This window comes from Ctenocephalides felis, unplaced genomic scaffold (genome assembly GCF_003426905.1).
Source record: "Ctenocephalides felis isolate EL2017-DRISC unplaced genomic scaffold, ASM342690v1 CF-g0.4_SCAFFOLD_03434, whole genome shotgun sequence".
Lineage (NCBI taxonomy): Eukaryota > Metazoa > Arthropoda > Insecta > Siphonaptera > Pulicidae > Ctenocephalides > Ctenocephalides felis.
This window is the reverse complement of record NW_020539588.1, coordinates 4,382-18,090: the sequence shown is the minus strand read 5'-3', so window position 1 is coordinate 18,090 and position 13,709 is coordinate 4,382. Positions and strand designations below refer to the sequence as shown.

The following is a 13,709-nucleotide window of genomic DNA, read 5'->3' as shown; positions in this document are numbered from 1 at the left end:
GAAATCGTCGACGAAAATTTGTATCCGCACACACATACATACTACACACACACACACACACATACATACATCCATTTTTTCTAAGGTATGCCAAAATATTCAGAAACCTCTGAAACGTAAAGATATATAAAAAAATTTATTTTCGATTTTTTTGCGATTACTATAACTTACCCTACGGGAAGTTAAAAACTGATTTGATGCCAGTTTGTTTCTTCGAAATTGTTATTACACGGACCGGAAACTTCTGCAACTTGCTTTAATGCGAAATGCATACTGCTACATATATTACCCTGAATTACTATTTGATGAAATAAAATATTTTGGTAATATTATCTTTAACATGTCATTTGTCAGTTGTAAATTAGAATTTATTATTATAAATAAAAAAAAATAGGCGCACTCAAAATATATTTTTATAATAACGCGCTCCAACCGGCTTCTTGTCCCAATTCGGGCCTAAAATCGAATCCGATTCGATTAGCATTTCATGCTCAGTCGCATATAAAACAAGTATGCACTTATTTACAGAGTTCATTCAATAAACATGGTATAATAAAAGAACATTTACGGCGCGCTACCATTCGTCTATTGTAATTTTGTAATATTTTTGAAATTTTACAGTCAAATAAGAATACATTACAATACATACAGTACCTGGCATGAAAAAATAAAATTGCGCAATTTTTTAGCATCGATCCAGTGCTGTCTTCCAAGCATTGTCAGCGACGCCACCACCCACCAGGAATAACAAACATCCGGAAGCTTTTCTGGTCGACCATTAAGTCCTCCTGATAACTCTAATTGTCTTTCACATAACCACCAACCAAGTAGATCGCCATCAACATGATGAAGTTGCTCTGTAATAAATCAAATATATTATATACTAGTAATGTGCCAAATCGATCGAAAGTGATCAGAAACAATTGCATCAAGCTAATCGCGAGACGGATTTCTAAATCAATTTTTACGTTAAGCAATCTAAAACCAAAAAAGCACAAGAAGATTTGACGACAGAAACGAGCTCTGTACACTATACAATTATCTACCGAATGAAATAACATCAATCACCGATTCAACTAAGTTCAAAGATAAATGATTTTTTATTGCTCATAGACTAGGTATGAACCAATTGAACTAATGTGTATGTGTCTATATATTTATATAAAACAACTGTTCAATAAATAAGAAAATCGTACATAAAAAAGGTACGATGCCATGCACATCACATCGTGACTTAAGGAAAATTGCTGGATCATTCCCGTAACACAATTAAATATTCGAAAAAATAAATGATAATCAATACATATTGATACATGTTTATTAACAATTGTTCCAAACATTTTCAACGAGATCATCACTATATATTTTATCGTCATAAAATATACAATGACGATCTTATCGCTCAAAGCATTTGAGAAAGTTTACATTACCAAGAGGTGCCGAATGAATCCATCTGACGATATATTTCTTACGAGTAGAATAACGCGTATAAAATACAGTTTTAAACTAAATTGTGAACTTAAAACTTATATTTGAAGTATAAAACTTTGTATGATTTTAAAAATTAAACTAGTAGGTTTAGTATTGAGCCTGAGGCAAGTTACATGAACTTCCCGATATGTGTAAATAATCGACTTAATCAATAAAAAATAAATTCATTTATTATTGATTAGAAGTATTCTGAGTGGATTTATTACACATAATTGAAAACGAACTAACACGTTCACTCGAATTTTCTGAAAGCAAATTTTCGCAAATCAATAATTTTTATAATTGAACCAGTTTCCGTAGGACTTTAATGGTTTAGTATGTTTGTTAAGACTAAGTACTCTATCGTTATACCAAGTAAATCGTCTAATTTTGATTTTAACAAACGTCAAAAAACTACTCATTTTCTCAAACTTTGATTAATTTTCAAAATTAAACTACTTGTCATAAGGCTGTGATATTTCAATAAGTTTTATAAGACCATGATATATATCACCAAAAAAAGTTCCATACAAATCCGTATGAATTTTTTTTTCAACAGTTAATTACAAGAAAACGGCTCGGTAGATTTTCACCTAAAACTAATCAGTATCATTCTCAACTAATATCTTTCGAACAGTTTTTGATTTTTTAAAATCGATTCGGTAGTTTGAGCTTAAATGTGGTTGAAAAGTTTAACACTTTTTTCAAATTACAAAGAAACGGCTCGGCAGATCGTCTCACAAAACTGACAAATTATAGTACTCATTGAGATACATCAAATGGCATTTAAATTTATGAAATCGGTTCAGGCGTTTTTGAGAAAACCTCGATCAAAGGTTTAATTTTGTCAAATGCCAAAAAAACGATACCAATTTTTGCAAACTTTGACAAATTTTCAAAGTTAGACCAATTGTCGTGGAGCCGTAATATTTTAGTATACTTTAGAAGACTATGGTATCTACCGTCAAAAAATAATAATAAAAATCGCCGAATTTTTTTTTTTAACACTTTATTACAAGAAAACGGCCCGGCCGATCACTGCCAACAACTCATCAGCACGATTCCCAATCAATATCTTTCGAACGGTTTTTGAATTTTCAAGATCGATTCAGAACTGCGGAGTAAAACGTGGACGAAAAAAATTTCACTTTTCAGCTATTTACAAAGAAACGGCTTGGCTGATCGTCGCGAAAAATTGATAAACGCTAGTCCTCATCGAGATACATCGAATGGCTTTTAAATTTTTGAAATCGATCCAGCCATTTTTGAGAAAACGTCGATTTACGGCATAAAATCTGTTTACACACACACACACACATACACACACACATACTTTTTCCAAATTTGGTCTCATTCGATTCAGAATGGCTTGAAACGTCGAGAAAACATGAAATTAGCGATTCGGATTTTTTGATAAAAACATAAACTTCTCCTTCGGAAAATTAAAAAATAAATCTGAAGATTTTGAAATTTGTTTGAACCGCATAAGTGGACAAGAAAGACATATCTAAGAATATTTTAAAAGAAGTGAGTTAAGAATCTTCCGAAAAAAACTTTGCAGTTAACAGGAAAAAATCTAAATTATTTTTGTTATACAAAAAAAAATCGAGAAATCGGATGCTCCGTACTCTCAAAAACTCGATTTCTATTTTTTGCACTCTTTGCTCCGTATCTTCGTAACGGCTGGGCCTGCCTTTGCCAAAAACTCAAAAAGTCGAATGTTTTTTGAAACAATCAAATCGGTTGTTCTCTGCGCCCGAAAACGTGAACAAAAAATGCGGACACAAAATACACATGCACACATCAATTTTTTCTAAGGTATGCCAAAATGTTCAGAAACCTTCAAAACGTGGAGAAATGCAAAAAAATTCATTTTCGATTTTCGGCCCATTATTATAACTACCCTATGGGAAGGTAAAAATATCATTATAAAGTTTATAGCTTTAAGTATTATGCGTAAATTTAAAATCGTTAGTTAGGCGTATCATTGTAAAGTGCTCAAGTAGCTAGTACGGAACTCATACTTAATTAAGAAATAGTACATAATATTGAAATGTCAGTAGAAGGTTAAATAGACAATTTACAATGTCAAAACGTTTTGAAAACTTCTTCTGTTCATACGAGTCCTCATAATCAGTTGATTAGCACTTACAAAAATGTAGCAGCAAAATTATATTTGAATGTATACATATATACATACATTACATTTTCCATAACGTATACCAAAATTAGTAGAATATTCCAAACAACAAAGAAACAACATATTTCAATTCAATATATAGTATAAGTATAAATGTATGAAGCAATCCATAATCTCTTATACCAGGCACTCCTGTCTGACTGATATATGGAGATGTATATATTACAAAATAAATAAATAAATAAATAAATAAAATATATTGCGTCAAGGTTTTTCAGCCACAAGTCGAAAAAATAAAAACAGAAAGTAAATATAAAATCTTCTCTAATACGTTTCGAGCTATTATACTAGCTCATCATTCAGCAAACAGGTTTAAAATTATTTTATATAAAATTTGACATATATAGCATCAATATTTTGTTATATGTTTTAATACCGCTCCGTGCTAGATTTAAACGGAGCTGGCAATTCAAATGATTTCATTACATTGCCTCCATGCTTGCAAAAGAAAATAAATGAATTATAATGTGATGCGTTCCTTGAGATGAATTATAATATAATAAAACTCTTAAATATATTATATATTACCACTTACGTGTGATTGACAAAAATCCCACGCAACAATAGATTAGTCCTGCATGGCTTTCAGATCCAGGTCTCGAGCCAAAACCGCCGTCAAAGTTCATACATGTTAATACAAATTTAACAGCTAACGCAAGATTTATCTCATTTAGCCTATTCTGAAAAAAAGAAGTTAAATTATATAATATAGATTTGGACTTATGTCAAATACATGATCTTTATTAGAAGTTAAACAAACAATGTTAATTTAATAAAATTTATAAATGAAGAAAATATTAAAGCTAGTGGCAATGCGCCTCAAGGCAAACTGCTGGAACTTTACAAACCAAAATTTAATTTCAAAAAATAAAAATGATCACATATTTTGAATTCTTTCCGCTCGGCACCGGTTCGTTCGTTATCTACCAGTAAAACTCGGCGCCCCATTCTACTGTAAAAATAATACAATAATTAAATTAAAAACTAGTAGAGCATGGCAACTTCCCGAAAATTTGAGTTCTTAAGAAAGCTTTAAAATTTTTTGGAGACTGAAAAAAATAGATTTTTGAGTTTTAAAATTTTTGAAATATTTTTTACTATATTTTGGAACTTTTTGAAAATTTTGAACTTTTTTCAAAGCAATCATAATGCGTGGCTGTGTAAGAAAAGAAAAATCGAATCGCGTAAGCGCCGAGTCGCAGTCTAACGCGTTTAAACAAAATTTCTGCTCATTATTAAAATCTCTATAAAACATGTGGTAATATGATGTGCATATGTCTAATGATGATTTTTGACTTCCAAATGGTACGTTTTTTTTACTTTTTCACTAGATTTCCGAAACCGTTAGACCTGCCTCCCCAAACATTCAATCAATTGTTCACTTTGTCAATACAATAAAATATAAATACAAAAAATTTTTTTGAATTATTCAAATCGTACACTCCGTTCTTTTGAAAACTGAATAACCGTTTTTGGCCCTTTTTGCCCCGTATCTTCGAAACGGCTGGACCTGTCTTTGCCCAGATACAAGAGAAAATGGCCCAGTGATCTGCCGCAGTCCATAACATAATTGTTTCTAAACAGATTATTTTTACACAAGTTGCTTACAATTATTTATTTTTTATTATTCATTATTGTTATAATTATCATTATCATTGTTTGTTAATTATCATTTATTTATTAATTTAATCATTTTTGTTTTCTTTCTTCTTATACTGATTTTCAATACCCACTTTCGACTATATATCATAATCATAATGTAATCTGATTGTTAAATTTAGCAGTAAATAAAAAAATGAATGTATTGTAAGTATGTACTAACGATTCTAGAGATAAATAAGTTAATTGAATCAAAATAAATACTTACGATAAGTGAAAGGCAAGCTACTGCACAAAATGAGAATCTGGTATCAACTTCACCCCATTTGTCACCTGTAAAACTGCCATCATTTTGTTGAAGCGAAGTAACGTAGCGAACGACACCTTCAAGGTCTATTTCATTTAAAGCATCATACATTGTCAATATCTGAAATATTATATATACAGGGATATATCTATCATTTTTCCAAATTTTCACGGCGATCGGATGTACGGTTTATAAAAAATGATGTAATTACTATAATAATTCTTACAAAATAGGGGTTTGTGTGTAGGATGCTGAATTTGGAGTTATATGTGTTGATTATATACGCATTATACCTACTATGCAAAAAAATAAAAAAAAATCTTCGGAGTGGTCAATTCTTACCACTTGGTTTTAATGAGAATATAATATCTGAAAACCTATCTGATGATATAACTAACATTTTCTCACATTTCCACGTTGATTGGATGTACAGTAGACTCTCACTTATTCGACACTTCGATAGATCCACACCTCTAGTAAATCGAAGTCGACCTCTAGTAACTCGCAGCCGATTTTTTGTAATTTTTTGTGAATTTTAACGTTATTTCCAATATCATATGTTAAAAATTATGAATTTTTCACTATAATTCATTAATCCAAACATTCCAATAATTGGACATTCTCCGGTTTATAATAGTGTCAGATTAGCGAGTCAACAGTATAGTTTTTTTTGAATGCATAGGACACAGGCATACATTTATTTTTGTATACAGTAGAATCTGCAACGCATGACATCGAAGGGTCACTAACAACTCGTCATAATAAGCGCACGTTACACAAAGCATTATGAAAGTTTAACCTATTTTATGTACTTAACCTATTTTATGTAACTTAAGAAAGTCCATATTACAATTATCAAGAATTGAATAAAATTTGAATATGGGGAACATATTCAAGAATTGAAAATTGAATATCAGTATTTTTATTGAATTAATGTAGTTATCAGGGGCGTAACTACCGCCGTATCAGCCGTATCAAAGATACGGGGCCCCCGAGCCAGGGGGGCCCCCAACGAGCGTAATTAGAAAGCAAAACAACAATTTTTAAAATAAAAAATCATTTTAACGTAGTTTGCATTTTTGTTTGTTATCGAGAGATATTGAACTTTAACATGCTTCAAGAGAATTTATTTCTGCTGCAATATTTCTGCAAGCTCTAGCAATCAATTGAATTAGTAAAGTTTTTGCACATCTGTAAAGTTATTATTCTCAACAAATCAGTAAAACTAATCCAGTTTATACATTCTTTATCGAAAATTGGAATTTGGAATTTTTATAGTTATATTTATAACATTTATAGTTATATTTGTTTTTGTTACTACTTGAATTGTCTGCATGACGCGTATAGTTAGATTTTGATAAATATGATCAACTAAATCATTTTCAGATTTTTTTCTTTACTGTTTCAAATTATTAGTTTCATTTCTAAAATTTCACAATATGACAGTAATTACTTATAAGAAACTAGCATTTTATTAAGTAATCTTCTGAATAGACTGTGCAAATTAAAACATGAAAATTTAGTGAATCAGTTTGCTAAAGAAGACGAAATATTTTGCAAAAAAGATGGATTGAAATAACTATTTCAAAGAACAAAAGACAAAAAATAATAAAGTGTTAATATGATGAGTTATTACAAGTTATTATGATGAGCTATCACAATATGAGAGAATTTTGGACCCGAAACCTTATTTTAATGTATACTATTGCTGTTTGAATATATTCATTTCCCAAGCCAAAAATTAGTCTTTTTAAAATGAAGAATTGATAAACTTTTTCGGAAATCTGTCGACTGAATTACTGTAAAGAAATACTATAAAAATATCTCATAAAATCATGACCAATTGATGACTCTAGAAATAGGTTTGAATTAAAAAATCTAAGAAATGTGATGGATGCATTAGGCTTGCATCCAGTTTTCCCAACGAAATAACAGCATGCATTTTTTTCTTGGCCCTTCCAGTTACATTCACAATTGCTAAAAGAAATTTTCAAAATTAAAACTAAAAATTACGTAAAAATTTTAGGACAGAAATGTGTAACGGACCTTTATGTTCCTAGTGACAGAAATCTTTATAAAATTTAAATATCATTAAATAATTTAATTTTTCAAAAAAAAAATAAAAAAAGTGAATATATATCTGGAATCATTTGCAAAAAATTCAGAAAATGAAAGAAAATTAGATGGATAAATAATGAAAATGATAAATAAATATTTTTTTAATTTTATGTATTTTTATATTCTGTATAAAAAATATTTCTTCTTGAGGGGGGCCCCCAAACAAATTTTGATACGGGGCCCCGCCAAGGTACGCTACGCCCCTGGTAGTTATTGAAAAAACGTACCTGTATAGCGCTCAACGTGTAAAGTAAATGGGGATCGTGTTTTTGGCTAGCACAAAAACCCCCAGTTTCAGAACATTGGCATTCTTTAACGAAATCAATCACCTCCTTTCGACTTAAGCTATCTATTTTGTCCATAAGGGCCAGCGATGCAACACCCCAATATAAGCCTGACATTCGTAGGTATTCTGTCATGCAGTATTCCTGAAAAATATTTTGAGCTGTTAACTATTTACAGATTATTTATAAAGATCTAGTCTCAAATTACTCAAATAACAAGGATCACAAATAATCTCAAGATCAACAGAAAATATATTTTAATTTTTAATTTTTTCTTACATACAAAGGTTTAAAAACTGCATGAATTTGAATGGAAAAATATATTAAACTAGTTGGTATTAGTATTTTGCCTTGAGACAAGTTACATGAACTTCCCGATATGTGTAAATAATCGACTTAATCAATAAAAAATAAGTTAATTTATGAGTGATTAAAGTATGAAAACGAACGAACACGTTAACTCGGAATTTTTTCTAAGAGCAAATTTTCAAAAATCAACAATTTTTATAATTGAATCTATATAGGACTTTAATGCTTTAGTATATTCATTAACACCAAGTACTCTATCGTTATACCAAGTAAATCGTCTAATTTTAATTTGAATTAAAACGTCAAGAAAAACTACTCATTTTCTCAACTTTGATGAATTTTTAAAACCAGTTGGTATTGGTATTTTGCCTTGAGGCAAGTTACATGAACTTTCCGATATATGTAAATAATCGACTTAATTAATGTAAAATAAATTAATTTATGAGTGATTAAAAGTATTTCGAATGGATTTATTACACATAATGGAAAATGAACGAATAAATCCAATTTGCTAATTTCATGTTTTCTCGACGTTTCAAGCCATTCTGAATCTAATGAGACCAAATTTGGAAAAAGTATGTATGTGCGTGTATGCGAACAGATTTTTTGCCGTAAATCGACTTTTTCTCAAAAATCGCTAGACCGATTTCAAAACTTTAAAAGCCATTCGATGTATCTCGATGAGGATTAGCGTTTCTGAGTTTTCAGCGATAATCAGCCGAGCAGTTCCTTTGTAAATCGCAGAAAAAAGAAAAAAATTTCGTACACGTTTTAGCCCGCAATTCTGAATCTATTTTGAAAATTCAAAAACCGTTCGAAAGATATTGTTTTGGGAATCGTGCTGATTAGTTTTTGGTAAAGATCGACTGGGCCGTTTTCTTGTAATGAAGTTTAAGAAAAAAAAATTCCGCCGATTTTCATGATTTTTTTTATGGTAGATAACATAGTCTTAAAGATCATACTAAAATATTACGGCCCTAAGACAAGTTGTTTAATTTTAAAAATTTGTCAAAGTTTGCAAAAATTAGTATCGTTTTCTGCCAAAATTAGACATTTCATCAACGTTTGCTCAAAACCGCCTGAACCGATTTTAAAAATTTAAAAGCCGATCGATGTATTTCGATGTGGATTATCTTTTCTCAGTTGTGTGGGACAATCTGCCAGGCCGTTTCTTTGGAATTTGAAAAAAGTGTTAAACTTTTCGTTAAACGTTTAAGCATATACTACCGAATCGATTTTGAAAAATCAAAAACTGTTCGAAAGATATTAGTTGGGAACGATACTGATTTGTTTTAGGTGAAAATCTATCGAGCCGTTTTCTTGTAATTAACTGACCGAAAAAAAAATTAAGCCGATTTTGATAAAACTTTTTTTGGCGATATGCGTCATGGTCTTATAGAACCTACTGAAATATTACGGCCTTACGACAAGTAGTTTAATTTTAAAAAACCATTGAAGTTTTAGAAAATGAGTAGTAGTAGTATGAATAGTATGATGATAGAGTACTTGGTCTTAATAAACATAGTAAACCTAAGTCCTACGGAAACTAAGGTAAACGTACCATATTACGGGATGTTAAGAAACGTTTGACTTTAAAGGCGAATTTTAGAGAAAATAGGAAAGTGGACGAACTAAATCTGTTATATTTTTTTTAATTAGACCTTTAAGATTATTATAAAACAAGATTTTTCGTCGTAAAACGTCATTTATAGAAATAATCGGCATTTTGGTGAACCACGCGTTTGTCTCTAATTCCGTGATAAAATTCGGTTCATGAACTTAATGCCGGGAGTCGTTGTACACTATTCCGTGATAGCGCTCGAAGCATACAGCACACTAGTGATTCGTGCTCTATAAATATCGTGCGTCATTGATAGAAAACAAATGCACTACGGGTTTTCCCCTATTTCTGTAAGCTTTGACATTACACAAATGATTTATCGTAGATGAAATAAAAGAAACATCTGATTCTCTCATTACTCACTACTCATCAATAAGTAAAAAAATCATATATTTTCTTGCTAAAGAGTAGTAATTTCAAACTCAATTATTAGGGTTAAAAATAAAAAAAAACATATACCGTAATTAGGTCACAATATTCTGTGGTCATTACCAAACTTAGTAACACCAAAAACACCACTAAATTTAAGCATAATTGAGAATAAAAGACTAAAATAATTCAGGTCTACTTTTCCTAATTGCGTGACACTCACGGAATTACGTTCAATGCCTCAATTGTGTGAACTTAATTACGGGAGTCACAAAATTGACACTTTCTTAAAACATATTTGCTCGATTTAACTATAAAACTTATCACTTATTAATTCTTAACAATAATATCACAAATTTATATTGAATAAGCTTACCAGTGTCACATAAAAATCTTAAGCAATTGTAGCGTCACATTAACCTAACTAACAACAGGACTGTACGTAATGGCGATCGGGTTATGACTGATGCTCTATATGGTTTTAAAAACTAATATTTAAAATGGAAAATCGTGCTTATTTGATGAGATTCGAATTATAGTTTATGTGGTATTGTTTAAAATTATTATTCACCGACTGTTTTCTTATTTTGCGATCAAAATGAAAAAGTCCCGTAATAATGTACTATCCCGGAATAGTGTACGTTTACAAGGTTATCGAATAGAATTTTTGTAATTAAGTTGATGTTGCTGTCCCACAATGTTTTATCCGAAGTACGTGGTCAGTCACATTAAATATAGTGTATCTTCATTTTGAGTTGATAATAAGAGGAATAATACAGTAACTTTTGCTCACTTTTTACTAATGTACCTACACCTCACATTGTATGCTATCAAAACCCGATGGGATGAAATTTCTTCCCTAGCTTTCTTATCTTTGCACTGGTTTAGAGAAACTGTCAAGTCTACATTGTCTATAATACTCATTTTGAATTCCTATGTGCCAAACCTTATCGAACGCCTGACTGATGTCCAGAAAAACTGATTCACAAAATTATTTTTTATCCAGGGCAGATAGGATTGAGTTGGTGATCCTGTTGCATTGTTAAATAGCAGAATGATGTCTTCTAAAACCAAATTGGTAGTTAGGTATCTAGGTGTTTTCGGGATGATCTTCTAGAAATTTTTGTAGAATGAGTTATTCTAAAATTTTTGATAGAGATGGAAGAAGGCTTGTAGGTCGATAAGATTTTAAGGTTTTAGAACCATTATAATTTTTGCGATCTTCCATATAGATGGCCCTTACAATTAGTTAAATTGAAGAGTGGAGTTGAAAAGCGTTATGAATCGGTCTAGAAAAGTTGTTAGGAGAATTTGGGAGTGGTCGAAAGATAGATAAAGTTGGGTTCGATAATGAATCGATATGTAAGAATACCTTTTATTTTAAAAAAATTAGTTGGCCAGTATGTTGTGTGTCCTGTAGATATATGTGAAGCATTTATCTAATACATTGATGTTCGTAGTTCTTTTTTCTATGGCTTCAGTTAGTCTAGAGCCCCATGATGTATGTTTATGATGATTCTCTATGCCGTTGAAGAATACATTAAAATTGGCAGATAAATTTTGTGTCTTGGAGGGCACTAAAAGATGCTAGTGTTATGATATAATATTTGGTTTACACTGAGATTAAATAAGCTTGTATAGTCTCTGGTTGAAAAGGAGGCAGAGAGTGAGTTTAATATCATTTTTTATTAATTTTGCTGCTACTACATAGCATTTTTCATCTGGGAGATTTGTAGAATATGTTACGTAATTTTGTATCCTTAAATATGATTTTTCATTGAAGTGAGTTTCGGAATTGACTAGGTTGACTTTTAGAGATTTTTCTAGATCGTATTTATATTGAATGAGGCGATTTGCAATTCATTGAAATATTTTAATTGCTTCTGCTATTATTGCTCAGCCTTTTAACCACTTAAATTGCCTTCGTGTCAGTTCGAGCTGCTGGCGCTTTTTAATTATATGTTCATGCCAGGTTAGTCTCCTATCCAAATGTATTCCCAGATATTTAACTACATTGGATACAGGAACCAATTTACCACTCTAACTAACTAACTAACTAACTAACTAACAGGAGGGCATGAACCTTGTCGTATGGTAAAAGTAGCATGAACTGATTTAAAATTGTTTACTTCTATTTTTCGCAATTTCATCCACTTTTCTACTTCATCTGCGTGTTTTTGTATTACCGTATTGCTAGAATTACCGTATCATCTGCAAAGGTTGCACTGAATATCCAATAGTAAAAATTATTTGGTACAAATTCAAAAGTAACACAATATGAATATACGAGTATATAAATTCATGAGGAAAGCAGTTCGGTTCATTTTTTCAACATATTTATTTTCAGATATTTAGATAAATGCATTAATAGATTTATTCTTAATTTACAAATCACATATTTCCGCCGATAAAATGTAAAGTACCATTATAATATTTAGATATTAATGAAAACTCACATATTCTTCTTTGTTCACTCCGTAACTAGAAATAAACTGAACATGTTTATCCAACAATAAAGATTTTGGGAAATCTTCCTTGATTTCTATATCCTTAATTAAATTGGCCTGTAAAATATACAAATAAACATATTGAAATATGTATTAATTGCATTGAATCAAATAAATAGCATCGGAATAATAGGAATATAAAAACATTTTTAAATTACCATTTGCTTAATTATAAATTCACTACTATCATATATTAAATTTAACACTCGACTTATGAAAGAACAAGAACAACATTATTGTAACTACTCAATGAACTGTCAAACAGTCAAACATACTAACATCACTTGTGTAAGCAAACCGTTACTGCCGATCGTTTTCGTCCCGTTAACGCACCTGCTAAGTTATTTAGAAGAAAAACGTTTACGATACAGTTAACCATGGGGAGTTATCTTCGAACAAATGCGCGTTGCACTGTTTTGGTCCTGAGTAGTTTCAATTTTTAAAAACAGATGGCTCATGTGCACTCAATTTCAACTACAAATTGTTCGTGGTTCATGCAAGTGGCTGTCAAGTATTTGATCGCTGTCTGTATGGCTGTACGAATAACCTAACTTTTTGAACTCGTGTTGTTTCTAATTAATTAATTTTGTTTAAGTGAACATTTGTGAAATTTAATATGGCAAAGTGTTTTTATAGTACCCAAAAAAGTGTCAAGTGCGGGTTAAAATATTTAGCTATTCCAATACAAGTTTCCGCAAAGGTATTTTTTAATAATAATTGCAGCAATAATTTATATAATCAAGATATGTCAACATGTTATTATATTGAATAGGTGTCTTGGCGGTACCTGCAAATTGCTGCAAAATGCACGAACAAAGCGCAGGAGTACTTTTGACAACCAAGGAATGCAATATGTAATGACAAGAAGGATTCATAAACAATGCAATAATTTAAGGAATAAGTCGTACAAAAAGTCTCCAAAGGT

The 13,709-nt window shown here is 30.7% G+C and overlaps 1 protein-coding gene across 1 annotated transcript; it reads right to left on the bottom strand.

The window, feature by feature from the left end:
* Positions 1–588: 588 nt before the first annotated feature.
* LOC113382438 (geranylgeranyl transferase type-2 subunit beta-like) lies at positions 589–13,029 on the bottom strand. Its single transcript, XM_026620790.1, has 6 exons — positions 12,943–13,029; positions 12,734–12,841; positions 7,922–8,122; positions 5,538–5,696; positions 4,206–4,350; positions 589–857 (listed from the first exon to the last, which is right to left on the bottom strand). Exons 1-6 carry the CDS (start codon positions 12,943–12,945, stop codon positions 637–639), a joined length of 837 nt encoding a protein of 278 aa, XP_026476575.1. The 5' UTR covers positions 12,946–13,029; the 3' UTR covers positions 589–636.
* Between the last annotated feature and the right edge of the window lie 680 nt (positions 13,030–13,709).